Source organism: Talpa occidentalis, unplaced genomic scaffold, assembly GCF_014898055.3.
Source record: "Talpa occidentalis isolate TD23 unplaced genomic scaffold, MPIMG_talOcc4v2.1 talOcc4.15, whole genome shotgun sequence".
Classification (NCBI taxonomy): domain Eukaryota; kingdom Metazoa; phylum Chordata; class Mammalia; order Eulipotyphla; family Talpidae; genus Talpa; species Talpa occidentalis.
The window spans coordinates 88620278-88648151 of NW_023601543.1; the positions used below are offsets into that span (position 1 = coordinate 88620278).

The 27874-nt window shown below is 75.4% G+C and overlaps 3 protein-coding genes across 3 annotated transcripts; 2 read left to right on the top strand and 1 right to left on the bottom strand.

Annotated features, from left to right (window-relative positions):
- The first annotated feature begins 1087 nt into the window (after positions 1-1087).
- PPP2R3B (protein phosphatase 2 regulatory subunit B''beta) lies at positions 1088-13545 on the top strand. The gene is given in 15 exon segments (XM_037513144.2): positions 1088-1705; positions 6533-6599; positions 6602-6697; positions 6700-6716; positions 6798-6901; positions 6973-7075; positions 7694-7768; positions 8370-8456; positions 10502-10658; positions 11511-11559; positions 11681-11770; positions 12031-12206; positions 12391-12509; positions 12983-13089; positions 13384-13545. Coding segments are annotated over 15 exon segments (1674 nt in total). The 5' UTR covers positions 1088-1423; the 3' UTR covers positions 13529-13545.
- Positions 13546-14466: 921 nt separating this feature from the next.
- Positions 14467-19217, top strand: GTPBP6 (GTP binding protein 6 (putative)). Its single transcript, XM_037511722.1, is given in 11 exon segments — positions 14467-14476; positions 16171-16308; positions 16428-16498; positions 16578-16708; positions 16841-16911; positions 17370-17528; positions 17748-17839; positions 17841-17957; positions 18240-18388; positions 18712-18864; positions 19026-19217. Coding segments are annotated over 11 exon segments (1215 nt in total). The 3' UTR covers positions 19150-19217.
- Positions 19218-21763: 2546 nt separating this feature from the next.
- On the bottom strand, positions 21764-27143 carry PLCXD1 (phosphatidylinositol specific phospholipase C X domain containing 1). Its single transcript, XM_037511723.1, has 6 exons — positions 27017-27143; positions 25928-26064; positions 24735-24863; positions 24310-24465; positions 22522-22705; positions 21764-22002 (listed from the first exon to the last, which is right to left on the bottom strand). Exons 1-6 carry the CDS (start codon positions 27141-27143, stop codon positions 21764-21766), a joined length of 972 nt encoding a protein of 323 aa, XP_037367620.1.
- Between the last annotated feature and the right edge of the window lie 731 nt (positions 27144-27874).

Sequence of the window (27874 nt, forward strand, 5' to 3'; positions counted from 1 at the left end):
ACGCTCGCATATACGCGTGCACGCACGCGCACATATGCACTTGCACACACGTGCACGCGCGCGCACTGGCTCACTGGAGCACAGACGCGACAGGGCAGGATTTTGCACGTGCAGCCCGCCAGGCACGGACCAGAGGGGCCCGGACGGAAGGAGCTGCGGCTCCCCCCTCCGAGGTGGTTCGTGCAAACACAAAGCAGCTCGTCCTCGCCCCAAACAGTCGCTGCGTGAGGTGTTTGCCCGCCTCCGGCCAATCACGGCCGTGCACTAAGCAAGGTCAACGTCCGCGGGCCGCAGCCGCCGAAAGCGGCGCCTTTTGCCCAAAAGCTGCAGCCCCGCGGCCGCGCGCAAGCTCGCTCCCGGGCTCGGAGGCGCGCACGGGACGGGCCCGCCCGCGTGGTGGCGGTGCGCACTGCGCATGCGCTCGCCAGCCTGCCCGCACACGGAGGGTCTCTGGAGCGCCTTCAGCGGCACACACTGCGCATGCTCCGCCCGCTCTCGGCGGCACGCACTACGCATGCCCTGCTCCCAGGCGCTAAACACTCGGGAACACGCGGGCCACAGGTACGCAGTGCGCATGCTCGCAGCGCCGCGGCCTTCAGGGGGACCCCTCCGGCTGGGCCACACCCCGAAAAAAAACCTCAAAGCAGGAGGACCCCCGGTGGGGCGGCCACCGCCCTCACCCCGTCCCTCAACGTCCCGGCCCCTCCAGAGCTCCCCGGAGACCCCGGCAGCCCGCCGCCACGGAAGGGGGGGGCGCGCGGGCGCCTCCGTGATGACGCCACACGTCGCGGTGACGCGGGACGTGGGCGACCGCTGTGGGGGCGCGGCCGGCGCGCCCGTTTTGAAGCTGCCGGGAGCCGAGCCCGCCGCGCGCCAGCGGGGCCCGCCCGCCGCCGCCGGGACCCGCGACCCCGAGGCCGGACCGGCCGCCGCCGCCGCGGACCCGGGCCTGGGACCCCTCGGGCCGCCGGCGCCGCGCCCGGAGACCCCCGGCCCCCGCCGCCGACCCGCGCCCTCGGCCGGAGTCCTGGGGCGCCGCCTGCTCCCCGAAGCGCCTCCGGGCCGCACCCGGGGCCCGCTGCCCCCTGGGGCGCACTGCCGGGAGCCTCCTCTGCGGACAGGGGTGCCCGAGCCCGGGGAGTCTCTCGCTGAGGACAGGGCGCACGAGCCCCGGGGACCCCCGCTGAGGACAGGGGCGCCCGTGCCCAAGGAGCCCCCCGCTGAGGACAGGGGCGCACGAACCCCGGGGGACCCCCGCTGAGGACAGGGGCGCCCGTGCCCCAGGAGCCCCCCGCTGAGGACAGGGGCGCCCGTGCCCCAGGAGCCCCCCGCTGAGGACAGGGGCGCCCGTGCCCAAGGAGCCCCGGCTGAGGACAGGGGCGCAGGAACCGGGGAGCCCCCGCCGCGGACGGGGCGCCCCGCCATGCCGCCCGGCAAGGTGCTGCAGCCGGTGCTGAAGATGAAGGTGGACGAGCTGTTCCTGCGCTGGCTGAGCGAGGCGAGCACGCAGCGGACGCTGCACGACTGCCTGCGGCGCATCCAGGCGCCCGCGCGGCCCGAGCGGGGCGCGGGGGACGCGGGGCCCGCGCCCGCCCCGCCCGCCCGCGCGCCCGACGCCCCCGGCGCGCTGCCCCTGGGCGCCCCCGCCAGCCCCAGGACCGGGCCGCACGCGCGGGGGGCGCGGAGATCGGCCGCGAGCAGAGCCGTAAGTGTCGCCCGCGCGCCCCGGCGCCGTGCCAGGGTGTGCGCGCCCCTGTCCCGGGCGGGTGGGGCCGAATTCGGGGTCTGCTTTGCGTTTCCGCGGGGACCTGTGGTTCCCCGGCTCGGAGAGGGAGCCGGGACTTGACCCTCGCCCCCTGGCCTCGTGCTTGCTCTGTCCACAGCGTAGGAGCGCTGGAGGGCGCAGGTTAGCAGGTGCCTGCTCTCCTTGGAAGGACACGCCCTCTGTCCCGCCGGCGCCATGTGTGCAAACGGGGGTCCCTGTCCAGGTCGGGAGGCTCACCCGAAAGTCTCTGCAAGGACTTTGGGAAGTAGAGGGACACGGTCCAGAGGCCACGGCGGAGACCCCGCAGATGTGTCCAGAGGCCTGTCCCACCAGCAGGGCCACAGGCCACACCCCTGAGCACTGCGCTGACCCCATCGCCTCCCCCAGCTGGAAACTGGGGCCTCACAAGCTCCCCCGAGTCCCCAGCCCTCGAACCCAGACATTGGCACGTGGGAGGGCCAGGGCCCAGAGGCCGCTTCCAGGGTGGCCCGACCTCCTGATACCCTGACTGGGTTCTTACCTGGTTGCATCCCGGCTCAGCGCCGCGGAGCCATCTGGACCTGCCTGGGCTGGGGAGAGAGCCACGGACAGGGGCCTGGTTCCATGGGGGGCGGGGCAGGCCCCATGAGGGCGAGTGCAGGGGCCCTAAGGAGGTGGATCTGGAACTGGTCTTTGGGGAGGACGCGGGCACTCGGCCCGACCCTGCACACAGGCCCCAGGCTGCTCCCCTGCCGTGCGTGATTGTCTCCGGCCCTCCACCTGCGGACCCTGGCGCTTCCCTGGGCACTGAGCAGGCTGGCCTGACCCCTGGGCGTACCCCGTGCACCCGGGCCAGCCTCCCTGGTCTGGCGGCTGACCCGTTACCTGCCCCCAGTGTCTGCATCGCCGCCGCCCCCCCCCCCCCCCCCCCCCGGTGTCTGGTGTCTGTCCACCTGGGCCGGCTGTTGGCTCTCCCGGTGCAGCTGCTTGTCCCTGCCTCTGCCCGCGGCGTGCCAGCATCTGCCCTCTGGGTCCCTGCTGTCCCGGGAGGGCCGGGGGCTGGGGGGGGGGGGAGGTCGACGTGGTGAAGTCCAGCTTTTTGGTTGGGGTCACTCACCCCCAAAGTGCAGCCAATGGTCCAAGCAGCCCCTGCGGCCCCGCGTGAGAGGGCCTGGGCCGCTGTCCTGGGAGGGCTGCGGGCCTCACCTGCCCGCAGGCCTCACCTGCCCGCGGCCCTCCCTGGCCTGTGCGCACCTGGGCAGCCCCGTGCCGTGTCCTGGTGGGGGACGGCCTTGTCCCCATCGGGTGTTCTGGAAAGACGGCCCCAGGGGTCTGCCCACCCCTCCCAGCCACGGCACACCCTGACCTGCACCCCGTGGTGGGCGGGGTCCCTGCTGGTGAGCGGCCGGCAGCCTCTGGTTTCTGAGGTCCGGGAGCCTGTCCCTCTGGCGGCACTTGCAGGGGCTCTTGCTGCCGCGGTTTCCCCTAGAGCCTGCAGAGAAGCCTGTGCGGGGCCTGGTCCCTGCTGACCTGGGGGCGCCGCCGGCCTGGAGGAGCCTCCTGCGGTGGGGGGGGGGGGCTCAGCAGGGTCCGCAGGGGCTGGCGCTGACCACCAGGTGCCTGGTTCCCGCCCCGAGGTGGCCCCTTCCCCAGCACCCACCTGAGTTCTCGCCCTGGTGGTCCAGGCGGCGGAGGGTGCAGGACGCCTGGAGCCGCGGGATGGGAGGGGAACAGAGGACCCCCCCTCTTCCAGGCCCCCCTTTCAAGCCCAGGGGCCTGCCTCAGACTGTCCCCTTGGAGGGAGGGTGAGCTGGGGAGACTCTCCAGGAACCCCCATGCCGCATCTCTCTGCCCACGCCCTCGGGGCGCCTTCTCTGAGCCCCTTCACCTCCCGGGGGCTGCGGGTTCTTCCTGGCCGGTGCATCTGCCTTGCTCTGGAACCACTGGGGTTCCCTGGCGGGGCCTTTGGGGGTTGTGCTGCAGCGCCTGCCGGGGTGCTGGTTTCTCCCTGGGGGCGCAGGCTGCGGGAGGGCTGTTTGGGGCACCTGAGCCCTCTCCTGAGTAGCCGCAGCGCTTCCCGCGCCCCCTTTCTCCCAGACCTTAAGGCGCCCTTGGTGGACCGGGTGTTGCCTGCCCGGCGCCCTCGGGCTCCAGGTTTCCGAGGCCACAGCTGCCCGGGGCGCCGACCGGGCGCGGGGACACCGTCGTCTCCGCACTGTCCCGCGCGCCCCGACCCCGCCCGCCCGCCCGCCCGCCCGCGCCGTCCGGCCGGGCAGCTCCCGCCCGAGCCGCCCAGAGCCGCCGGCCGCGCCCTCGCGCGCCTGCCCGCGCGGACAGACGGCAGCTGCCCGGCCGCTCGCGCCAGCTGCCGCCCCCCCGCCGCCCCCGCCTGCGGAATGCGCTGGCCCCCGGCCGGCCCAGAGCGCCCGCCGGCGACGCATGGAGCGCGCTGAGCCCGGCCGCCCGGACCGTCCCGCCGGCCGCGGCTGCCGCCCCGAGCCCGCCGGCCCCGGCCAGGCCCCGGCCCGCCCCGGGCCCCGGCGGCCCGCGCGCGCCGACGGCATGCGGCTGCGGGAGCTGTCGCTGCGCCAGGACCCCGACCTGCGGCAGGAGCTGGCCTCGCTGGCCCGCGGCTGCGACTTCGTGCTGCCCTCGCGCTTCAAGAAGCGGCTCAAGGCCTTCCAGCAGGTCGGCCGGGCGGGGGCGCCGGGTGTCCCGCCGCGCTCAGGGGCGCCCGGCCTCTCTCCCTGCGCGCCGCGAGTCCCCGGCCCGGGTTAGGCCAGAGTGTCCCCCCCAGCGGGCTGGCGGCCTCGCGCGGGCTGCAGCTCCCCCCGCGTCCCCTGCGCCCCCCTGCGCCCTTTTGCCGGGGGATCTTCTCAGGCGGGCGGGCGGCGCTCCTGCTGCCCCCGCGGAGGGAGGGCGTCGGGGCGCACAGCCCCCCAGTGGGGTTCCCCCCCCCCCCCCGCCCAGCAGGGCATTGGCAGGGGGCTCTGCGGAGAGGCTCCCGGTCCCAGCGCAGCAGCTGCGAGGCGGCGCCTTTCAGGCCTCCCCGACCCTCAAATTGCTCCAGAGCCAAAGCCCAAGTTGGTGCCCACGCGTGGGGCGCATGGGGGATGGAGAGCACCCCGTAATTTAAGTCACGCGGCTTCCTGGGACTCCCGCGGGTGCTTGGGGCGCTGGGGCAGAGGTCGGGGCAGGACCCGGGCACTCGGGGCGCGGGTGCCGCAGGTGTCGGGCGTGCAGAGCCCGAGGGCCTCGGGACCCGGACGCTGCACAGAGGTCCCGGGGTGCAGCAGCAGGGGGCACGGGGCAAGCCTGGGTGCAGGGCTCGGGATCCTGGGGCGCTGCGGGAAGGACGGGGTGGGGGCTCTGAGCGCAGGGCTGTGGGGGCGGGGCTGGGCACCCCACCACCCCCCCCCCCCCCCCGCGGTCTGTCTGTTCAGGGGTGCGGGGGTCTCCTGTGCAGGGAGTCCGAGGGCCCCGCCTGGCGGGGAGCAGGGTCTGCGCCCATCAGGCCATACCTGCGACCCACCCCCTCCGGGGTCTGGAGGCCACTCGGGACGCTCCTGGGGTCCCTTCGGCGGCGGGGCGAGTCCAGGGGAGCCCGCCTGCGCCCCTCCCTCCCCGCCTCGGCGACTCCCGGAGTCTGTGTCCACCGGGGTGGCGGGGTGGGACCCCAGCCCGGGGAAGGGAAGGGCTGACCCCAGGCGCCCCCCGGCTGGGGTTGGCGGGGCGCGCCTTCTGCGGGGGGGGGGGCGTCGAGGGGCCCAGGGGGGAGAAGCGTGTTCCTGCTGCTGCAAAGTCGGGGTGCTTGCGTGCGGCTGGGGCGGTCGCGGCTGAGCCCGCATCCTCCAGAGTGAAGGGGGGGAGGGGTGAGGGACGCTGGGGGTGCAGGACCTGGGGGAGTCCGGCGTGGGGGAGGGCGGCGGGTGTGCGGGTCCCGCCTGCAGCCGCGCTGCGCCCCCTCACGTGCGCGGGGGCCGGGCGTGGTTGGGGCGGCCCCAGCGCCCAGCAGGCCCCGCCCCGGAGCCCGGTGTCCGGCTCTGTGGGTGACACCTGACTCCTGCGGGGAGCGCTCAGGCTGTGGCCTGCGCCCCGGAGGTGGGCCCGGTCTGTGGAGGGGTGCGCGGGGCACGGGGTGCCCTCGGGCGACCAGCCCCACCCCCGCAGTTGGTTCCCTTTTCGGGTCCCGACTTCTTCACGCAGCGCGCCCCTTCCCTGGCGGGGAGCGCAGGCACCCTGGGGTGGGGAGGGAGCTGGGCGCGCTCTGAGCCAGGATCGCGCGAGTCTCCAGTCCAGCCTCTGGCTGCTCTCCGCCCCCTCAGACCCGGGCACCTGGGTGCACAGAGCCCCGGCGGGGTCCCCCAAATTCCGGCCGGGGCTCGGGAGGCAGGAGGCACGCAGGTGTGCAGGGCGCTCTGCAGTGTGTGCGCCTGGGTGCTGGGGCCCTTCTGGGTGCCGGGCACCTCCTCCCGCGCGCGTGGAGCCCTCCTCTGCACATAGACTCCTCCTCCGCGCACGGACCCTCCTCCTTGCATGGACCCTCCTCCGCGCACGGACCCTCCTCCCGCGCGTGGAGCCCTCCTCTGCTCATAGACTCCTCCTCCGCGCACGGACAGTCCTCTGCACATAGATCCCTCCTCCCGCGCGTGGACCCTCCTCCGCGCACGGACCCTCCTCCCGCGCGTGGAGCTCTCCGCGCTGGGCCCCGGGGGCCTGTCCACTGCGTCTCCAGCCGGGCGCGCGGGGTCCTTGCGCCTCGGGTCTCACGGCGCCCCGTCCCGGCAGGTGCAGACCCGCCAGCAGGAGCCGCTGCCGCCCGCCGGCAGCCAGAGCATCCCCGCCTTCTACTTCCCGCGGGGCGGCCGAAGGACGCGGCCAGCGTGGACGCCGCCATCGCCAGGGTCGAGCGGGCCTTCGCGCAGTTCCCGCAGGAGCGCGCCGCCATGGAGGACATGGCCTCGTGGCCAAGGTGCGGTGGGGGCGGGGCGGGCGCGGGGGGCGGGGCCAGGGCGCGCCTTGGGGCGCAGGCGCTGACCCCCGCGTCCCCCAGGCCTGCGGCTGCCCCCTCTACTGGAAGGGGCCGCTGTTCTGCGCGGCGGGCGGCGAGCGCACGGGCTGCGTGTCGGTGCACAAGTTCGTGGCCATGTGGAGGAAGTGAGTGCCCGGGGCGCGGGCGCGGGCGGGGGCGGGGCGCGCCCCCCTCCGCCTGACCGCGCCTCCCGCAGGGTCCTGCACACCTGCCACGACGACGCCGCCAGGTTCGTGCACCTGCTCATGAGCCCCGGCTGCAACTACCTGGTGCAGGAGGACTTCGTGCCGTTCCTGCAGGTGTGTGGCCCGCCCCCCCCAGGACCCCCCCGCCCGCCGCCCCCACACGGCACTCACGCACCCCTCCTACAGCGCCCCGCGTCTACACCGCACATCTCACCCCTTCCTACAGACAGGTGCTGTCTACACCGCAAAAACTCACTTTTGAAAGGTATGTTCCAGCGTCTACACCACACGCATCCGTTCTCAGGGCACGTTCCTCGCCTGCACCCACGTGGGGGGGAGCGCCCCCTCCCAGGGCCTCTGCTCCCAGGCTGCGCGGTGGGCCCGGCTGGTGGCCTCAGGCCGGCCGGCCGGCGCACCCGTCTCGTCGGGCGTGGCCTCCTCCCGGCCAGGAGACGTTAGGGAGGCCCAGGGGCTGCGAGGCCGGCTCTGAGGGCCCGGGGTCCACTTGCCTTGGAAGCAGGTGTCTGGCTCAGGCCAGGCGCTCCTGTCCTCACGGCCCCTCTGGGGCAGCGCCCAGCGCCCTCCACGCTGTGCTGGGGCGGCCGGGCAGGTGCGGGGCAGAGCCCGGGGCCGGGCAGGTGCGTGGGGGGCGCGGGCGCCCGAGGCCTGTGCTGGAGGCGGCGGTGGCCCAGGACTCAGGACCGAGGGCCTCAGCGCCTGTGTCTCGCCTAGGACGTGGTCAACACGCACCCCGGCCTGTCCTTCCTGAAGGAGGCGTCCGAGTTCCACTCGCGCTACATCACCACGGTGAGCACTCGGGGGCCGCGTACCCCGGGCACAGGTCCGCAGCACTCGTGTCCTCGGTCCACCAGTGTCCGGGGCACAGGGTTAGGGTTAGGGGCGCACAGGGGCCCCGCCGGGTGGGGGGCCAGGAGCTCCTGGGGCGGGCGCCCATGTCTGGCTGCACCTCAGGGGCGGGAGGGCACCGGCTAGTCCTCCTGGCAGGGCCGGGCGTGGGCAGGGCGGCGGGGGCACCCCGAGAGCAGCAGGCCCACGCTGTCCTGGCTCCCCAGCCGGGGTGACCACCCACCTCCTGCCCGCCGACCCTTGCTGGAAGCCTGAGGGGCGCACTCCAGCCTTGGGCCCGTGTCCTGCCCGCCCTGGCCCAGGTGGGATGTCTCAGGTGCCCCCAGGAGCCGACCTGGGGTGCGGGGTCACCGTCGATCCGTAGAGCCCCCTGCATCCCCGGCGCGTGCAGCTCCTGGGAGCCGGGTCTGATGCGTGTGCGGGGCGCCCTCTGCCGGCCGCTGCTGGCGCCGCGGGTTCTCCATGCGCTGGGGGGGCCATGGGGTGCCCTCCTCCCCCAGCCCCCAGGTGGCCGCCCACACTGAGCGACCCCCTCCCGCAGGTCATCCAGAGGATCTTCTACACGGTCAACAGGTCGTGGTCGGGGCGGATCACCTGCACGGAGCTGCGCAGGAGCACCTTCCTGCAGGTGGGCAGGCGGCGCAGCCACACCCCTGCGTCCAGCACCTCCTCCCCCTCGCCCCAGCACCCCTTCCTGCTGTCCACCCCAGCGCCCCTTCCCGCTGTCCACCCCCTCACCCCAGCGCCCCTTCCCGCTGTCCACCCCCTCGCCCCAGCGCCCCTTCCCGCTGTCCACCCCTTCCCGCTGTCCACCCCCTCGCCCCAGCGCCACTTCCCGCTGTCCACCCCTTCCCGCTGTCCACCCCCTCGCCCCAGCGCCCCTTCCCGCTGTCCACCCCTTCCCGCTGTCCACCCCTCGCCCCAGCGCCCCTTCCCGCTGTCCACCCCCTCGCCCCAGCGCCCCTTCCCGCTGTCCACCCCTTCCCGCTGTCCACCCCCTCGCCCCAGCGCCCCTTCCCGCTGTCCACCCCTTCCCGCTGTCCACCCCCTCGCCCCAGCGCCCCTTCCCGCTGTCCACCCCTTCCCGCTGTCCACCCCCTCGCCCCAGCGCCCCTTCCCACTGTCCACCCCCTCGCCCCAGCGCCCCTTCCCGCTGTCCACCCCCTCGCCCCAGCGCCCCTTCCCGCTGTCCACCCCCTCGCCCAGCACACCCTTCCCGCTGTCCACCCCCTCGCCCCAGCGCCCCTTCCCGCTGTCCACCCCTTCCCGCTGTCCACCCCTCGCCCCAGCCCCTTCCCGCTGTCCACCCCCTCGCCCCAGCGCCCCTTCCCGCTGTCCACCCCTTCCCGCTGTCCACCCCCTCGCCCCAGCGCCCCTTCCCACTGTCCACCCCTCGCCCCAGCGCCCCTTCCCGCTGTCCACCCCTTCCCGCTGTCCACCCCCTCGCCCCAGCGCCCCTTCCCACTGTCCACCCCTCGCCCCAGCGCCCCTTCCCGCTGTCCACCCCCTCGCCCCAGCGCCCCTTCCCGCTGTCCACCCCCTCGCCCCAGCACCCCTTCCCGCTGTCCACCCCCTCGCCCCAGCGCCCCTTCCCGCTGTCCACCCCTTCCCGCTGTCCACCCCCTCGCCCCAGCGCCCCTTCCCGCTGTCCACCCCTCGCCCCAGCGCCCCTTCCCGCTGTCCACCCCTTCCCGCTGTCCACCCCCTCGCCCCAGCGCCCCTTCCCACTGTCCCCCCCTCGCCCAGCGCCCCTTCCCGCTGTCCACCCCCTCGCCCCAGCGCCCCTTCCGCTGTCCACCCCTTCCCGCTGTCCACCCCTCGCCCCAGCGCCCCTTCCCGCTGTCCACCCCTTCCCGCTGTCCACCCCCTCGCCCCAGCGCCCCTTCCGCTGTCCACCCTTCCCGCTGTCCACCCCTCGCCCCAGCGCCCCTTCCCGCTGTCCACCCCTTCCCGCTGTCCACCCCCTTGCCCCAGCGCCCTTCCCACTGTCCACCCCCTCGCCCCAGCGCCCTTCCCGCTGTCCACCCCCTCGCCCCAGCGCCCCTTCCTGCTGTCCACCCCTTCCCGCTGTCCACCCCCTCGCCCCAGCGCCCCTTCCCGCTGTCCACCCCTTCCCGCTGTCCACCCCCTCGCCCCAGCGCCCCTTCCCGCTGTCCACCCCTTCCCCTGTCCACCCCCTTGCCCCAGCGCCCCTTCCCACTGTCCCCCCCTCGCCCCAGCGCCCCTTCCCGCTGTCCACCCCTCGCCCCAGCGCCCCTCCCTGCTGTCCACCCCTTCCCGCTGTCCACCCCCTCGCCCCAGCGCCCCTTCCCGCTGTCCACCCCTTCCCGCTGTCCACCCCCTCGCCCCCCCCGCGCCCCTTCCCGCTGTCCACCCCTTCCCGCTGTCCACCCCCTCGCCCCAGCGCCCCTTCCCGCTGTCCACCCCTTCCCACTGTCCACCCCTCGCCCCAGCGCCCCTTCCCGCTGTCCACCCCCTCGCCCCAGCGCCCCTTCCCGCTGTCCACCCCTTCCCGCTGTCCACCCCCTCGCCCCAGCGCCCCTTCGCGCTGTCCACCCCCTCGCCCCAGCGCCCCTTCCCGCTGTCCACCCCGAAGGCAGGGCCGGCCCTGCTCTGACCCTGGGGACCGCGGCCCGTCCCCGGCCGGTGTGTCAGCCCCTCCCGTGTGCGCAGAACGTGGCGCTGCTGGAGGAGGAGCCGGACATCAACCAGCTGACCGAGTTCTTCTCCTACGAGCACTTCTACGTCATCTACTGCAAGTTCTGGGAGCTGGACACTGACCACGACCTGTTCATTGACGCGCAGGACCTGGCGCGCCACGGCGACCACGGTGCGGGGCGGGGCCCACAGAGATGGGGCCCCTCGCGGGCGGGAAAGGCACGGGGCGGGGCCCGTGGAGAGGGGGCCGGGAGCCGTGTGGCCAGGCCGTCCATTTCCTCGCCACCCTCGACTGCTCGGCCTTCCAGAGCCAGCTCCCCTTCCCTGCGGCTCCCCCTTCTCCGGGCAGGCGCCCCAGCCATGTGGACACAGCCCGTGCCCCCCGAGTGGGGACGGGACCCGTGGCCGCACACCCCACCCCACGTCCCGGGCTATGTGGTGTCCACCGTCTGCATGGCCCATGGGGCGGATGCGCCGTGTGTCCCGTGGTCTCCAGCTGGCAGCTGAGGGGTCTCCCCAGTCCACCCCGAGGGCCCCTCACGCCAGGCCGGGCGCAGCCCCCCTGCTGAGCATGCCACGCTGCCCCGCCGGGCTTGTCGGCGTTATCGGGGTAGGGACTCGTGTCCTCTCCTGTCCTTGCAAGGACTGGGGTGCAGAGCCCTGACCCACTCGCTGGGGGGACCCTGCTCCCAGACAGGCCGCTGCGGTCAGGACTAGCCCTGTCTTTCCGGAGACGCGGCTCAGCCTGTGGCGCCCCTGGACAGGTGCCCTCCTGACGCCCGCTGAGGGGGGACAGAGGTGGGGGCTGGACAGGTGCCCTCCCGGGACAGAGGTGGGGGCACCGGGGAGGAGCGTCCACACCCCAGGAGGGAGGTCGGGAGGAGCAGCCGCCCCACAGGCCGGACATTGTGGCGCTCACTTTGGGGTGCGCGGTGCTGGCCGGGCCAGGTGGGGGTGCTGCGTGCCGGGCACCCCCAGGCCGGCGCCCCGGACAGGCCGCCCGCTGACCCCGCTTCCTCCGCAGCCATCTCCTCCAGGATGATCGAGAGGGTGTTCTCCGGCGCCGTGACGCGGTACGCGCCCCGGGCCTCGCCGTGGGCAGGCGGGGGGCGCGCTCTCCTGGCCGGGGCGCGGTGGGGGCGCCTGGTGGGGTGGGGGCACGGGCCCCCCGCTGAGGCGCGGGTCTGCGCGCAGGGGCCGGAAGGTGCAGAAGGAGGGGAGGCTGAGCTACGCCGACTTCGTGTGGTTCCTCATCTCCGAGGAGGACAAGAAGACCCCCACCAGGTGGGCGTCGGGCGCCCCCCCTGCCCGCCCGCCCGGGGTCTCCGCGGGGTCCGGCCCGGGCGAGGGTCCGCGGGGAGGAGGCCTTCCTGGGCGGGCGCTGGCGGGGGGCGCGGGGCGCTGGCGGGGGGCGCGGGGCTCTGGCGGGGGTGCGCGTCTCAGCCTGGGGCCCGCAGGGTCCGGCTCCGGGTTTGCGCGGGGCTCAGGCGGGGCTCGATGGGGGTCGGGGGCGCCAGGGGGGCCTCACGCCGGCCCGCCCGCAGCATCGAGTACTGGTTCCGCTGCATGGACCTGGACGGGGACGGGGCGCTGTCCATGTTCGAGCTGCAGTACTTCTACGAGGAGCAGTGCCGCCGGCTGGACAGCATGGCCATCGAGGCCCTGCCCTTCGGGGACTGCCTGTGCCAGATGCTGGACCTGGTCAAGCCCGAGAGCGAAGGTAGGGGGGGGGGGCCGGGGCGGGGCTCCCCAGCCGCGTCCCCCGCGCCGCGGTTCCCCCAGCACCGAGCCCGCTCGAGTGCGACGGGCCCTGCGCCTGGGCCGCGCCCCGGGCCCCCGGCTGGGTCCCGCCCGCGCCGAGCTGGAGCCCGCGGGCCGCGCAGGCCTGACCGCAGCCCCCGCAGGGAAGATCACGCTGCGCGACCTGAAGCGCTGCCGGCTGGCGCACGTGTTCTTCGACACCTTCTTCAACATCGAGAAGTACCTGGACCACGAGCAGAGGGAGCAGGCCTCCCTGCTCAGGGTGAGGCCGCGCGGGCGGGCGCGGGGGCGGCAGCGCGTCTGCTGGGCCGTGGGCCGTGTGCGCGCGAGCCTGGGCCGTGGCCGTGTGCGCAGCTGCTGTGCCGTCTGTCATGTGCCGTCTGCGCGCCTGCTCTGTGCCGTGTGCGCGGCTGCTGTGCCGTCTGTCATGTGCCGTGTGCGCGCGAGCTGGGCCGTGTGCGCGCGAGCCTGGGCCGTCTGCGCGTCTGCTCTGAGCCGTGTGCGCGCGAGCCTGGGCCGTCTGCGCGTCTGCTCTGAGCCGTGTGCGCGCGAGCCTGGGCCGTGTCCCTGCGAGCCTGGGCCGTGTGCCGTCTGCTCTGAGCCGTGTGCGCGCGAGCCTGGGCCGTGGGCCGTGTGCGCGCCTGCTGTGCTGTCTGCCGTGGGCCGTGCGCGCGCCTGCTGGGCCGTGTGGTCCGCGCGCGCGCTGGGCCGTGACGTGGCGGGGCGTCCCTGCAGGAGGGCGACGGCGACGGCCCCGAGCTCTCGGACTGGGAGCGCTACGCCGCGGAGGAGTACGACATCCTGGTGGCCGAGGAGGCGGCCGGGGAGCCGTGGGACGACGGGTGCGTGCGGGGCGGGGCGGGGCGGGCGCCCCACGACCCGGGGTCTGGCCTTGCGGAGGAGGCGGGCGGGCAGCAGCTCCGCTGGGGCTTGGCCGGAGCGCAGGGTCCCCGTGTGCGGTGGGCGCGGCCGCAGGGCCGGGCAACAGCGGGGGGCACCCCGCGCGCCGTGGGTGGGCTCCGGGGGCTGTTGGCGAGCGCCCCGGGCCCCTCACCCGCCGGCGGGGGCGGGGGAGCACCTGGCGGGACCCCCACCCCCTCCCGGGGCCGGCCTTGTCCTCACGGCGCGCCCTGCAGGTACGAGGCGGAGCCGAGCCCGGTGGACACGCTGAGCGGGCTGCGGTCCCCGCTGGCCCAGAGGCCCTTCTTGGAGCTGCCCGGCGCCCTGGGCGACGTGGACCTGTTCGAGTACGACAGCGCGGACGAGGACCTGCCGCCCTGAGCGGCGCGCGGCGCCAGGGAGAGGACGCGCGGGCGCGGCGGCCACGCGGGGGGCCCGCGCCCTCGGCCTGTTTATTCCGCGTCCGGGGGGCGCGCGGCCAGCGGCCTGGAGCCGGACCTCGCGGCGCTGGCGGCCCCGCCCCGCCGGGCCAGCGCCGGACTCGCGGGAGCCGGAGCTCCCGGCCGGGGCGCTGCGCGCGGGGCGCCGGCCCTTCCCGCGGCGGCGGGAGGACGTTCCAGGGGCGCGTTTGTTTGTATGTTGCAATAAAGAGGCTGCGGGTTCCAGGTCCTCTCGGGCCTCCTGCGCGCCCAGTGTCCGCCGGGGGCCACGCGGCGGCCCTGCGGCCTCTCGGCCACGCGCCGGCGAAGGGCGAGCGAGGCCGCGCTGCGCGGGGGGCCGCGCACGGGCCCACGCCTGGCTGCCGGGGCGCAAGTCCGACCTCGGCTGCGCGCACGGCCTCAGCCGGCGGGGCCGGGGCGGGGCCGGGGCGGGGCGGGGCGGGCGGGGCCGGGGCGGGCGGCGGCCCGAGCACCGGCCACGCGGGAGCAGGGCGCGCCCCGGGAGCCGCCGGCCCCGCCCCAGGGCCTCTGCTGCCCGGCCGGGCCGGGGGGCGCAGGCGCCGCGGGGTGGACCGGCCTGGCGCGTCCCTCCGGCGGGCGTCACCCGCCCGCGTCCCGCCCGCAGGACCGGGGTGTCCGGGGTGTCGGGGCGTCCCGCCCGGTCGGGGCCGCGTCCCGCCGCCCTCGGAGAAGGCGCGTCTGCTGCGGGGTCGGGCCTCAGCCGCCCCTGCGCGCCCCCGACCCGGCCCGCCCCGACGAGAGGGCCGGTGCCCGAGCGTCCCCGCGCCTGGGCCGGAACCAAGGCTCTGGGCTCCACCCCCGCGGCGGGTCCGGGGCGCCCCGCGTTCCGCTGCGCCCCTGCGATGCGGCCCCGCGGCCATGGCGGCCTGTGGGCACCTCGGCCCTTCCGAGGAGGGCGCCCCGCGGCTGCGCCTCACCTGACCGCTGGCCACACCTGAGGACGGTGGGGCGGGCAGGAGCCTCGGGTGCACCTGCCAAGGCCCCCAGAACAGCGCCCGTGGGGGGGGAGACCCCAGAACAGCGCCCGTGGGGGGGGGGAGGCCCCAGAACAGCGCCCGTGGGGGGGGAAGGGAGGCCCCAGAACAGCGCCCGTGGGGGGGGAGGCCCCAGAACAGCGTCGGGGGGGGAGGCCCCAGAACAGCGTCGGGGGGGGGAGGCCCCAGAACAGCGCCCGTGGGGGGGAGGGAGGCCCCAGAACAGCGTCGGGGGGGGAGGCCCCAGAGCAGCGCCCGTGGGGGGGGAAGGGAGGCCCCAGAACAGCGCCCGTGGGGGGGGAGGCCCCAGAACAGCGCCCGTGGGGGGGGGGAGGCCCCAGAACAGCGCCCGTGGGGGGGGAGGCCCCAGAACAGCGTCGGGGGGGGAGGCCCCAGAACAGCGTCGGGGGGGGGAGGCCCCAGAACAGCGCCCGTGGGGGGGGGAGGCTCCAGGACAGCGCCCGTTGTGGGGAGGCCCCAGAACAGCGCCCGTGGGGGGGGAGGCCCCGGAACAGCGTCGGGGGGGGGGGAGGCCCCAGGACAGCGCCCGTGGGGGGGAGGCCCCAGAACAGCGCCCGTGGGGGGGGAGGCCCCAGAACAGCGTCGGGGGGGGGGAGGCCCCAGAACAGCGTCGGGGGGGGGGAGGCCCCAGAACAGCGCCCGTGGGGGGGGAGGCCCCAGAACAGCGTCGGGGGGGGAGGCCCCAGAACAGCGTCGGGGGGGGAGGCCCCAGAACAGCGCCAGGCCCGGCCGCCGAGCACACGGGCAGGTGCTGGCCCCGGGCACGCGGGGCGCCCTGGACGCGAGGGGGCGCTGGGGAGCCCCGGCCCGCGGGGCCCCGCCCCGCCCGCCCGCCCGCCCCCGCGGCGCGCGCCGACCCGCCGGGCACGTGACGGGCGCGGGCAACGGGCGGCGGGACCGGGATGTGGGCCGCGCGCGCCGCCGCCCGGGCCCGGGCCTGGCTCGCCCGCGCGCCCCGCCGCGCGCCCCCGCCCGCGCCCCCGCCGCCCTGGCCCGCGCCCCGCGCGCTCGGAGCCGCCGGCCCGGGGCCCCGGGGGGCCGCGGCGCGGGCGGGGGCGGCGGGCGGGACCCCGGGGCGCGGGGCCGGCGGGGCCGGGCGGGCGCCGGGGCGGAGGACGCGGAGGCCGCGGAGGCCGCGGAGGACGAGGAGCTGCTGCGGGGGGCCCCGGTGCTGCCGCCCGGCGCGCAGCGCGTGTTCCTGGTGCACCCCGAGGCCGCGCGCGGGCCGCCCCGCCCAGGTGACCGGCTCGGGGGCGGGGCTCGGGGGCGGGGCTCGGGGCCGACCGCGGGGGCGGGGCTTAGCGCTCGGGGGCGGGGCCTCTGGCGGGTCTGGGGCAGAGCGCGGGGGCGGGGCTCGGGGGGCAGAGCGCGGGGGCGGGGCTTGGGCTCCGGGGGCGGGGCCTCGGGGGCGGGGCTTCGGGCCGGCGCGGGCGGGGCTGTCCCGGGCGGGGCGTCGGGGCCGCGGGGCGGTGGCAGCCGCGGACCCGGTGGCCCGGGACCCGGGGCTGCTCCCCGCCGGGGTCGGTGCCGGGAGCCCCGGCGCGCCCGTCACGCGCCTGCCCCGCAGCTGAGCGGCGCGCGGCCGAGGCGCGGGCGCTGGTGCGCGCCCTGGACGGCTGGACGCTGCTGGCCGCGACGGCGGCGCCCGCGGAGACGCGCGGCGGGAGGCTCGTGCTCGGCCGAGGGGCGCTGCGCCGCCTGACCGGTGGGTGCCCGCCCGTGTCCTCGCCCCTTCGCGGCCCCCGGGACGCGGGTCCCCGAGCCCGGGCGCCCCGTCCGCGCCCCGGGGGCGCGCGCGGCCACAGCCCGTGTCCCCGGCTCTAGAGCGGATCCGGGGGTGCCGCGAGGCCACCGCCGTCTTCCTGGACGTGGAGCGGCTGGACAAGCCCACGCAGGTGCGCGGGGGGCCGTGCGCGCGCGGGGGGGGCGGGGGGGGCGCCCCCCACGCCCCCCACCGCCCCCCTGGTCCCCCAGAGGGAGCTGGAGGCCGCTTGGGCGGTGCCCGTGCTCGACCGCTTCGCCCTGGTCCTGCACATCTTCCGCCGCCGCGCGCGCTCGCGGGAGGCGCGGCTGCAGGTGGCGCTGGCGGAGCTGCCGCTGCTCAGGTGCGCGCCGGGGGGCCTGACCCCGCGGGGAGGCCCTGGGGTGGGGGACCCCTGGGTGGGGAGGGCCCCGGGCCGCCCTCCTTAGCGGAGACCCCACCTGCGCCCCCGCGCTGAGCGCCCCTCCCCGCGCAGGTCCCGGCTGGACAGCGACGCCGCGCGCGCCCCGGGCCGAGGATCCGGCTCGCGCTACATCTTGGGCTCCGGTGAGCTGCGAAGCCCCGCGTTCCCGCGCAGGAGCCCCAGGGGCCCTGGCCGTGCCCCTCTCCAGGCTCCAGGGGGGCCTCTCCCGGCCTCCTCCCGCTCCTGGGGCTCCAGGCTCCCTGGGCAGGGCTGGTCCTCGCTCTCCTCCGGTCCCCGAGGCCCCTCGCCTGTCCCTTCCGAGGACGCTCTCCTGGGGTGCGGGGCCCCGACCCGGGATGGGCGCCTTTCAGATCCCTCGCGGTCACCCCTTCTGCAAGCGCAGCCCCAGCCCGGGTTCCGGGGCCCCTGGGGGTCTGGCGAGCTCTCCAAAGCCCCTCCCTGGGGCTCTCGCTCCGCAGGTGCCGCGGGGCAGCACAGGATGGAGTCTGGGGGCCCCACCGGGAGGGTCCCGGCTCCCCGGCTCTCCCGCTCTCCTGTGTCTCCCCGTGTGGGCCCCCGACGCCCCGCCTCTGTGTTTCAGGGGAGTCCTTCACGCAGATGCAGCGGCGGCTCTTCCGGGAGAGGGAGATGAAGATCGAGAAGGCCCTGGAGAGGCTGAGGGCCAAGCGGCGCCTCCTGGGTGGGCAGCGCGCCCGGCGCGAGCTCCCGGTGGTGTCCGTCGTGGGCTACACCAACTGCGGTGAGTCCCGCTGCGCGCCCAGGTTGCGGCCGGGGGGGGGCCCGCCAACCCCGCAGGGCCGCCAAGGGTGCCGCCCAGGGCCCAGGGCGGCCGTAGCCGCGCCCCAGTGTCCACCCGGCGCCTGCGGTTCCGGGGAACCCGACAGACAGCCCCACAGACCACCGGGTCCTGTCGTCCCCGGTCAGGCCGTCCCACGCGTGGCCCTGTGACCGCCCTCAGGGAAGACCACGCTGGTCAAGGCGCTGACGGGCGACGCGGACATGCAGCCCCGCGACCAGCTGTTCGCGACCCTGGACGTCACGGCGCACGCGGGGGGCGCTGCCCTGCGGCCTGACCGTCGTGTACGTGGACACCGTGGGGTTCCTGTCCCAGCTGCCCCACAGCCTCATCGCGGCCTTCTCGGCCACCCTGGAGGACGTGGCCCAGTCGGTGAGCGTGGCCGGGGTGCCGGGTCCTCCCACGCGGACGGGGGCGGGTCTCCAGGTGAGTGGGGCGCCCACGAATTCCGAGCAGCGTCAGAGACGCAGCGTGTGCCACAAACACACACTTAGTGCCCAGGGGCCTGTGTGCACGGTGGGCAGCTGTGCGGTCTCGGAGCCCCACCCTCGGGCCCCAGCGCCCAGCAGGGGCGCCGCCGGGGCTCAGCTCCCCGCCGGGGCTCGCCCCTCGGCCCCGGCTGCCGTCCCCCGACGTGCGCCCGTCTGCTCTCAGGACCTGATCGTGCACGTGCGGGACGTGAGCCACCCCGAGAGTGAGCTGCAGAAGGCCACTGTCCTGTCCACCCTGCGGGACCTGCGCCTGCCCGCGCCGCTGCTGGCCTCCCTGCTGGAGGTGCACAACAAGGCCGACCGGGTGCCCGGGTGAGCGCCCCCACCCCACCCCCACGCCGGAGACAGGAGGCTCCCACGCGGGCGCCTGGGCCACCCCCCAGGTCTCTTGTCCTCCTGTACCTGGGAGACCCCCTGCTGCCTGGGCGTGCCCCGCCCCAGGTCTCATCCCCTGTCCCTGCGCGGCCCCAGCCCCGGGGCCCCCCCTGGCCCCCTAGTTCTCTGCAGCCTCGCCCACGGGCCGGCGCGTCCACCCCTCAGACAGACGGGGGGGCCCGGGGCAGGCCTGCGGGCGCGGCGACATCGGAGGCTCTTGGTCCTTCCGCCCCGGCTGATGGGGTCTCGACGCCACCCAGGTACACCCCGCGGGAGCCCCACGCCGTGGCCGTGTCCGCCCTCCAGGGACACGGGCTCCCGGAGCTGAAGGCCCGGCTGGAGGACGCCGTCCTGAAGGCCACCGGCCGGCGGGCGCTCACCTTGCGCGTGCAGCTGGAGGGGCAGCAGCTCAGGTGCGCCGGGGCGGGGCCGGGCCAGGGGCCAGGCGAGTGGGCGCAGCGGGTCCCCGGCTGCTGCCCCAGGCCGCCTGTGGGGGCCTCCAGCGGCTCGGGGCTCCTTGCGGCGTGGGGGGGCTCCTCGCCGGGAGCGCGCGCCCACGCCCCTCTGTCCACAGCTGGCTGCACGAGGAGGCCGCGGTGCAGGAGGTCCGGGTGCTCCCCGAGGCGGGCGCGGCCGAGGTCACCGTGGTCATCAGCGGCTCCGCCTACGGCAGGTTCCGGAAGCTCTTTCCGGAGTGAGGGGCCTCGCCCGCAGCAGTGTCCCCCGGCGTCGGAGGCCGCCCGGCCGCCCCGTCCACGCGCGCCAGGACCCGGCCGGGACAGGGGCCGCAGGGGCCGCGCCCAGGGCGCACGGCGCAGCCCCGTGTGGCCAGCGCGGGGGTGGCCTGGCGTCCAGACGCCCCGCGGTGGAGGGGAGTGGGGCGCTGTCAGCCCCGCTGGGCCCTTCTGCCGGCCGGGGCGTCCCGGGTGCGCACGGCAGGGCCAGACAAACAATTAAACGGACTCTGCGCTCCCCGAGTCCCCGCCGACCCCGCCGCGGCTCCTGTCACGCCAGCTCTGCCGGGAGGGGCGCCCAGGGTGCCCTGTGGGCGGGCGCAGACCCGGGCGTCCCTGGGGGACAGGGGTGCGACGGCCCCCAGGGTTCACCCCCCGCCGGCCACCCGATGCAAAGGGAACCCCAGGGAGCGCGGAAAGGGGTCCCTCTGGTCGCAGGGAAGGTTCTTGTGTCCTGTCGCCTTCTTGCCCTTGGAGGCGGCCCTGCCTGAGTCACCCCAGAGCTTGCGCTTTAGGAGGGAACACCCCCTTGTGGAGCAGAAAGGGGTGTGACCCCGTCAGAGAAGGGGGTCGCCGCCAGGCACTGACCCCCCAGCCCTGCGTGGGGGACAGGACGTGCCCAAGGGACGTGCCCCCGCGAGGCTGGGGGGCGGGGCGGCCAGCCTGGCCTGCACTTCCCTGACTGTCCTCCCTGCCCTTGGCCCAGAGTCGTCCCCCTGACTCCCCCCCAACCCCCCCCTCCGCCTCCAAGCGGGGCTCAGCGTGGTGGAGGCGGCAGACCCCACGGCGGGGCCTGTGCGTGGAAGACCAGGGGGCTGGGGGGCCTGCGGGGCGCACCGTACTGGCCGGGGCCTCGGGCGGGGAGAAGGGCCCGGGGAACAGGGGGGCTGCTGCCCCCCACAGCCACACACCCGGCAGGCGCGCAAGGGCAGAGAGGGAGCCACGGGCAGGCTGGGGTCACGTCACGTTTATTAAGGGGGGCATGGGTGGTGAGGCCGCCCCGCCTGAGACACCCCAGCACCCCGCGCCGTCCACACCTGAAGTCTCCAGGCTCAGAGGAGAACCCGGACCCCTCAGCGCCCCCCGAGACCTGACAGGGCCACAGCTCCGGGGGGGCCAGTCCTTGGGCCGACAGCAGGAATGGGGGTGCAGGTGATGCAGAAGCGGGGGGCTGACGCTGTGTCCGGGTGCTGGTGCGCGGCTGGTGCTCGGGCTTGGGTGCCGCTCAGACGCCCGAGGGGCGCGGGGACCCGTCGCGGCACCTCCCGGGGCTGGGCAGACTCTGCGAGGGCACCTCCCTGCTACTCGCCGGCCCCCCTCCCGGGCGCTGCCCCCAGCTGTGGGGTGAGGGGCTCCTCTGGGGAGGTGTCTGCATCCCTGGGCCGGGCACCTTCCGCGGGCAGGGGCACGTTCCAGACGCCGGGCGCCTGGTCCAAGGCGAGTGGACAGCCCGGCTGCGCCCCCTCGTGGGCCCCACAGGACGCGAGTGCCGTCTGGGGGTGTGGCCTTGGACTGGGCTGACCAGGCCCCCGGCGGGGACGCCCCCTAAGGAGGGGACTCCCCAGGCCTGGAGCAGCAGGGGCTCATGTCCACCAGGGGTCACCCCGCTGGGAGCACGGGGACCCTGCGGAGTTGAAAGGGGGGCGTGTCACTTCCGTGGCTCAGGAGAGGGGCTGCGGGTAGGGCCCAGGCTCGGGGTCCACCGGACAGGTCAGGGCGTGGCGAGTGACCGGCGGGAGCAGGGTCCCCTGGGCCGTGCACGCAGGGGGCCGCGCGGGTTCGTGGGGCATGGGAGGCGTGTGCGGTCAGCCCAGAGGGTCCTGCACGCGTGGGCGGGAGCCAGGCCCGCAGCTCGCACCTGCGCCTCACGGGCCGTAGCTGCCCTGCACGCCTACACCTGGCCGCACACACACCTGAGCCCTCGCAAAGCTGACACCGATGTCCTCAACGCCCTCACACGTGTCTTACGTGGTCATCCCTGCCTTACATGCACGCCTGTGTCCTTACACGCTCGCGTGCACCCTCACGAGGGACTCCTGTCCTCACACCTGTGTCCTCACGTGCTCTCGCCTGCCTGACATGCTCACACCTGTGCCCTGGCACGCTCCCCTGTGCCCTTTCACACTCGTGAGCCCTCCAAGGTGACCCCTGTCCTCGCACACGACTGTCCTCACGTGCTCACACCTGCCTGACACGCGCATACGCCCTCACACGTCACTCCTGTGCCGCACACAGGCTGGCAGCCGGTGCCGCGCCCGCGGGGAGGGGGAGCCCCGGCCTCGCCGCCCCCTTGCGAGGCGCCCCGCGGGGCCCCATCAGAAGCTGGGCAGAGGGAGCTGCCCCAGGCCAGGGCGCAGCCACGCGGACACCTGCCGTGTCCAGGGGGCGTCTCCGAGGACCCCCAGCTCCGGGCGCCTGTTCATCGGCCTCGCCGAGGCCTCCTCAGCCCTCGCGGTGTCCCCGCAGGGGCCCTGGGGGCCTCCAGGATCAGCGCCCCCTCCGCGAGGTGGCCACCCCGTGGTGGCCTTGGCGGGGGGCGCAGGCGCAGGGGGGGAGGCGGGGGGCGCCGCGCGGGGGGCTAGTCCTGCAGCAGCTTGGCGTTGAGCCCGATGATGTCGCCCACGAAGGTGCCGGCGCCCACGAAGTCGCCCGCGATGATGTTGGTGCAGGGCGCGCCGGGCCCCGGGCTCTGCGCGCGCACCCAGGCGCTCAGGTAGGGCAGGTTGGGCAGCGTCAGCCTCTCCAGGGACAGGCCCGGGTGCGCCAGCACGAACTCCAGGGTCTCGGTCAGGTTGATGCCGGCCACGAACAGCCCCCCTGGGGGACACGCGCGCTCAGCCGGCGCGGAGGGGGCTCGCCGCCCGGCCCCGGCGCCCCGCGGAGACGGGGGCTGGCTCGGGCCCCCCAACGCGGGACTCTGGCGCCAGGGCAGGGGCCGGAACGTCCCCAGACGCCCCCGTCCGCGGCGCCTGCGCGCAGGGACCCCGGCGGCTCCAGCGCGCCCGCGCCTCTCCGCCCCCGACGCGGCGTGGAGAGGCGGGGAGCCGGGGCGCGCGGGGCCCCCCGAGCGCACCCGCGTCGCCTGGTCCCGCGGCCCAGCGACGGGTACGTCACCCCCATCCCCACCGCGCACCCCCATCCTGCACCCCAACCCCGCGCCCGTCGGTGCTGGCGCCCGGGAAGCCCCTCCCGACGCGCCGGCGCCTCCAGGGCCGGGCCGCCGCCGGGGGCGCCCGGGGCACGAGAAGCGGGGTCCCTCCGCGCCCCTGCGCCCCTCGCGCGGGCGGCTGTGAAGGCGCGCGCGCCCCCCCGCCCCGGGCCGCGCCCCCCGCCTACCCGGGCGGCCGCAGCTCTTCATGCGCTCCAGGTAGCGCACCAGCTCCGCCGCCTTCACCTGGTCGCCCCACCAGTAGGGCACCCCGGGCCACAGCTCCGCGTGCCGGCGCACGGCGCCCGCGTCCTCGTAGGACACGACCACCCGCTGGCCCCGCGCCCACAGCTGGCGCAGCGTCGGCACCGCCTGGGGTTCGGGGAGAGGGGGGCGGGTTACGGGTGGGGTGTCCGCGGCGGGGCGCGCTGAGCCCAGAGCGCGGGCTGCACCCCCAGACCCCGGCCCCGGGGCGCGGAGGTGCAGGGATGGGGAGGCGTTGGGTGGGGCCCGGGCCCACGGGGCGGGGTCCCTAAGAAGGGGGCACAGCGGGGCCACCTGGGAGGCTGCGGGCGGAACGGGGTGTCCTGAAAGCAGCGCGCCCCCTGCGGTCAGGGGGACCCCCCTCCATCCCCGCGCCGTGGCCTGGGGGCCGGGGCTTGTCCTCAGCGGCCCTGGGGTTCCCAGCTGAGGGTGTCCCCCGGGTTCTGGGCAATTCTCTTGCTCTGTGGGGGCCCCCCCGCCCCGGTCCCCTTGAAAACTGCCCTGTCACTGGCCAGTCCCCGCGTCCTGCGCGTGGGTTTTGTCCCAAGCTTTTTAAGAGGTCGGGTGACAACCCACACCCCCTGCCCCTTGGGGTGCCCCATAACCAGGACACGGGAGGGGCCGGGTCCACCCGCCCCGGAGGAGGACCCTGGGGTTCTGGGGGAGGCCTGGGTGCGCTGCTGCCCCGCACACCGGGACCCGGATGGACACCGGGACTGGGATGTGGGTCCAGGGTGAAGAGGCTGCTGTGACGTCCGCGCTTCTGAGCACTCAGCAGGCAGCAGAGTCTCGCTCCCCCACCCGACCCGACCCCCCTCCTCCATGCACCTCCTCCTCCTGCCTGCTCCCCCTCCTCCCTGCCTGCTCCCCCTGCCCACTCCCCCTCTCCATGCACCCCTCGCCTCCTGCCTGCTCCCCCTCCTCCTGCACCACTCCTCCCCCTGCCTGCTCCCCCCCTCCTCCATGCACCCTCCTCCCTCCTCCATGCACCCTCCTCCTCCTGCCTGCTCCCCCTCCTCCATGCACCCTCCTCCCCCTGCCCAAGCACCCTCCTCCATGCACCCTCCCTCCCTCCTCCATGCACCCTCCTCCCTCCTCATGCACCTCTCCTCCTCCTGCCTGCTCCCCCTCCTCCATGCCCCTCCTCCCCCTGCCCACTCCCCCTCCTCCATGCACCCTCCTCCCTCCTCCATGCACCTCCTCCTCCTGCCTGCTCCCCTCCTCCATGCACCCTCCTCCCCTGCCCACTCACCCTCCTCCATGCACCCTCCTCTCCTCCTCCTCCATGCACCCCTCCCCCCGGCCTGCTGCTCCCCCTCCTCCATGCCTGCTCCTCCTCCTCCATGCACCCTCCTCCCTCCTCCCTGCCCGCTCCCCTCCTCATGCACCCTCCTCCCTCCTCCATGCGCCCTCCTCCCCTGCCTGCTCCCTTCCTCCCTGCCCTGCTCCCCCTCCTCCATGCGCCCTCCTCCCCCTGTCCTGCTCCCCTCCTCCATGCACCCTCCTCCCCCACCCCACTCCTTCCTTGCCTGCTCCCCCCCCACCCTCCTCTCCCTGCCCCATCCCTCCCCCCCTTCCATGCACCTCCCCCTCCGTCCTCCACCACTGGCAGCTGCTCCCATCTCCCTGGGACATCACCCGGCTGCCTCCCCGCCCCAGCAGAAGGAATCTGCCCCCACCCGTCCTGGAGAGGCCGAGGGCGCCCGCCTCACCCCTCGGGGACACAGCAGGTCCCCAAAGATGTTCTTGATGCAGGACACCAGGTACTCATGCAGCTCCTCCGTCATCCCCTCAAAGTTCCTGCAGGCCAGGATGACCACCTCCCGCGGGTGCTTCTCCAGCCACTCCGAGATCTCCGTCAGCGTGTCCTGCAGGGCGGCAGGGGGTGCTGGGGGGCGTCCGCCGGACCAGAGGGGGCACAGGTGGGCCCAGCTCACCCATCTCCCAGCCACACCCTGCACGGGGCTGGCTGACAGCAGGCAGTCCGAGGGGCGCCTCCCCCTGTGCAGGCCGAGCCCTCAGGGCCCTGCTGCCTGGAGGGCGGCCGTCCTGCCCCCCCACCCCCCGCACCCAGCGGGGCACCTCTTTCTCCCCTTACCCGGTCCCCCCACATCTGAGCAAACCCCGCCCCGCCCACCTCCACCAGCGCCGTGGTGTACACCATGTGCACGAAGTGCAGGTTCTTCGCGGAGCCCTGCAGCATGTGGGCGACCCGCAGGTCCAGGTACCGCACCCCCACGTCCAGCTGCTCTGTGACGTCCAGCACCTGCGGGCGGGGCGCGGTCACCGTGGGGACCCCGGCGTCTGCAGGGCCTGCGGGTGGGCGTCCCCCGCAGCGCGTCCTGCTGGTCTCTGAGCTGTGGCCCTGCACAGCTCAGTGGCCCTCGGGTGCCACTGCCCGCTGTGCCCTGCTGGGCTGCGAGCCCGCCCCACCCCCCACCCCGCAGTACAGCTCCGCGCTGGGCTCCTGGTGGGGACGGCAGCCCACTCTCCCCAAAATAAGGCACCCCAGGAAAAAATGCCCCTGAGGTCTCAGCAACCCTGGGCAGAATCCAGGGCACCCCAGCGGGCCCCCAGGCACAGCCCTGGCTCCTGGGCCACCCCCTCCCCGCCTCTGGGGACAGGACTCCTGCACCCCCACCCCCTTGTCTGGGGGCCCCAGTGGGGAGCTCGTTGCCCAAGTTCCTGTGCCAGCGGGATCCTGCCGGGGAATGTGGCGGATCCACATTCCAGGGGTGGCTGTGCCGCAGGCCCGTGAGGGGCTCCACCCCCACCCCAGGCAACTGAAAGTGGGGAAAGCAGGGGGGTGGGGGACTCCACGGCCCCCACACGTGGGAGGGGAGGCACCCTGCTGTCCCGGACCCCAGGAGCCCCCCTGGCACAGTGCAGGGGCCGATGCCCCAGCCCACCGCAGCCTGAGGGAGGCCCATCCCCCCCTAAGCACTGCCCGGCCAGGCAGCCCCTAAGTCCTGCCCGAGGGGAGGGCTGGGCTGAGCAGTGAGGAGCAGACGCCCCTTGTCCTGGCCACTGGGGGCCTCCCAGCACCCCCAGCCCCGCCGCAGAAAGGGCCCTCCTGGCTTCCTCAAGCCCGCACAGCCCCGGAACCTCCCCAGCTCCGGAAACCGGGGTGGGGCCTGGGCCACCTCTACCGCAGAGAGGAGCCATCCTCAGGGTTGGGGTCCCGGGCTGCCCTGCACCCCAGGACTGTCAGGCCCGAGCGAGCAGAACGGAGGGGGCTCTCCGCCCAGCCAGCAGAGGGGATGTCTTGCCTGCGCCCCACCCTCCGCCGCCGGGGGTCAGGACCCCCCGAGGGGGCGGGCTGCGCCAGACCTGGGTGATGGACCACTTCAGCACCACCGGGCGGGTGACGCACGGCAGGAGCCGGCCCAGGAGCTGCAGCAGCCGGGGCTCCTGGGAGGAGATGGGCGACGTCTTGCTCAGGCAGTAGGTCATGGTGTCGTGCGAGCCTGCGGGACCGAGACGGCCGCGTCAGCCCCCCTGCTCCCGCACGGGCCGCCACCCCCGCACCCGGGACGGCGTCCTCGGAAGGGACCGAGGAGCAGCCGTGGGGACCCATGGCCCCCACTCGGAGACGCCTGGAGCCCCGGGAGCTGGAGGAGGCAGGAAGGGGCCCCCTGGAGCCTGGGGAGTCTGGGGAGCCCTGGTGTGGGGACCCTGGGCTCGGGCCAGGGCCGGCTCCTGAGGTCCGAGCTCTGGGCGGGCGCTTCTGTTCCAGCAGCCCGGGGACACTGCCCTTCGCGTGCCCTGGCCGGAGGGCACTTTCAGGGATGGTGGAGGGTCAGCTCTTGCCAAGCACGTGAGTTTGGGCCCCCCGAGAACCCCCATCTCCCATGGCCGGTCCCCCATGTGGCCGGACCCCTGTGTGGGCGTCCCTTGCAGCCTCTCTGGCCCTCAGGTGGAGGCCTCAGAGGCTGGAGAATGACTCGTGGGCAGAAGTGGGGCTCCACACCGGCCCTTCGGGGGAAGGTGGGGTCTCCCCAGTTGGGAAAGGCTCTTGGCGTGGCCACAGGGCTGCAGGGTGAGGGCGGTCAGCTCGTGGAGACATCCGCCAGAGTGGGCTGCAGCCTCGGCCACGGGAGGACCACGGGCGGGTCCCCAGGTGGCGCCCCAGAGGACCCCGCTGGTGTCCAGCAGGGGACAAGGGCCCCCTAGACCCACCAGGAGGCGGCCCGTCGGGCAGATTTGTCCAGACTGCGCATTCTGGGAAACCCGATGCTGGGGGTCTGGGTGGGGTGGGGAGAGCTGAGCCTGGGGGAGCCCCCTGCTGCTGGTCCCCAGAACCCCGAGGGGCAGGGAGCCTGAGCTGGAGCCAGAGGGCCACCAGGAGGCTGGCACAGGCCTGTCCAGCGGGGCAGGTCCCAGAGCTGGGCCCCCCCGCACGCACCCGCAGAGGCTCACCCGGGATGGACAGCAGGTGCAGAGGCAGGTCCCAGAGCCGGGGGCACAGCCCCCCCATCCAGTCCGCGTTGCTCTGGCCGCAGAGTTGGCTGCGGAAGCCGCCAGCAGCGCTCACCTGCGCGCCCATCGGAGCAGCGCCGTGCACCTGAGGGAGGAACGGAGGTTGTGCAGGGACAGCCTGCGGGCCCTGGCTCAGGCGGCCTCCTGCGGAAGGAAGGGGCGTGGGGACACAGACGCAGTGGGGTGACGGGGGGGGGGGGGCGGCAGGTCTGGGCACAGCCTCCAGGGACACCTGAGCCGGGTCCGCCTGACGCAGGAGCCGACCGGCTCATCCGCCGGGGGGCCTCGCCCTGAGGGGCCCACCCAGCGCAGGCTGAGGCGCTGCCCGGGGCCCCAGGGCCTGCACCTTCCATGCCCGGGGGGCCCAGACTCGAGTCACGAGGCTCACAGTCCCTTGAGGAGGAGGGTTGAGCCCCCCGTGGTTCCAGCAGACTTTAGAGAACCTGTAAACTCTGTGTCTGAGATGGACGTAACCCTGAGAGGGCGCGACCCCTCCCAGCCCCGGTGGGCTCCCCACTCCAGCCTAGGGAGGAGACTGCAGGGACGATCACCCCAGAACTCAAGGAACCGAGGTCCTGATGATCCCACGGAAGGAGAGCACGCCACCTGCCTGTGCCACCTCTTGTGGCTACCTGGGAACACTGAGGACACTGCCCGTGCAGCCTCTCAGCTGCTGTCCGGTAATGCCATCTGCCCGTGCAGCCTCTCAGCTGCTGTCCGGTAATGCCATCTGCCCGTGCAGCCTCTCAGCTGCTGTCCGGTAATGCCATCTGCCCGTGCAGCCTCTCAGCTGCTGTC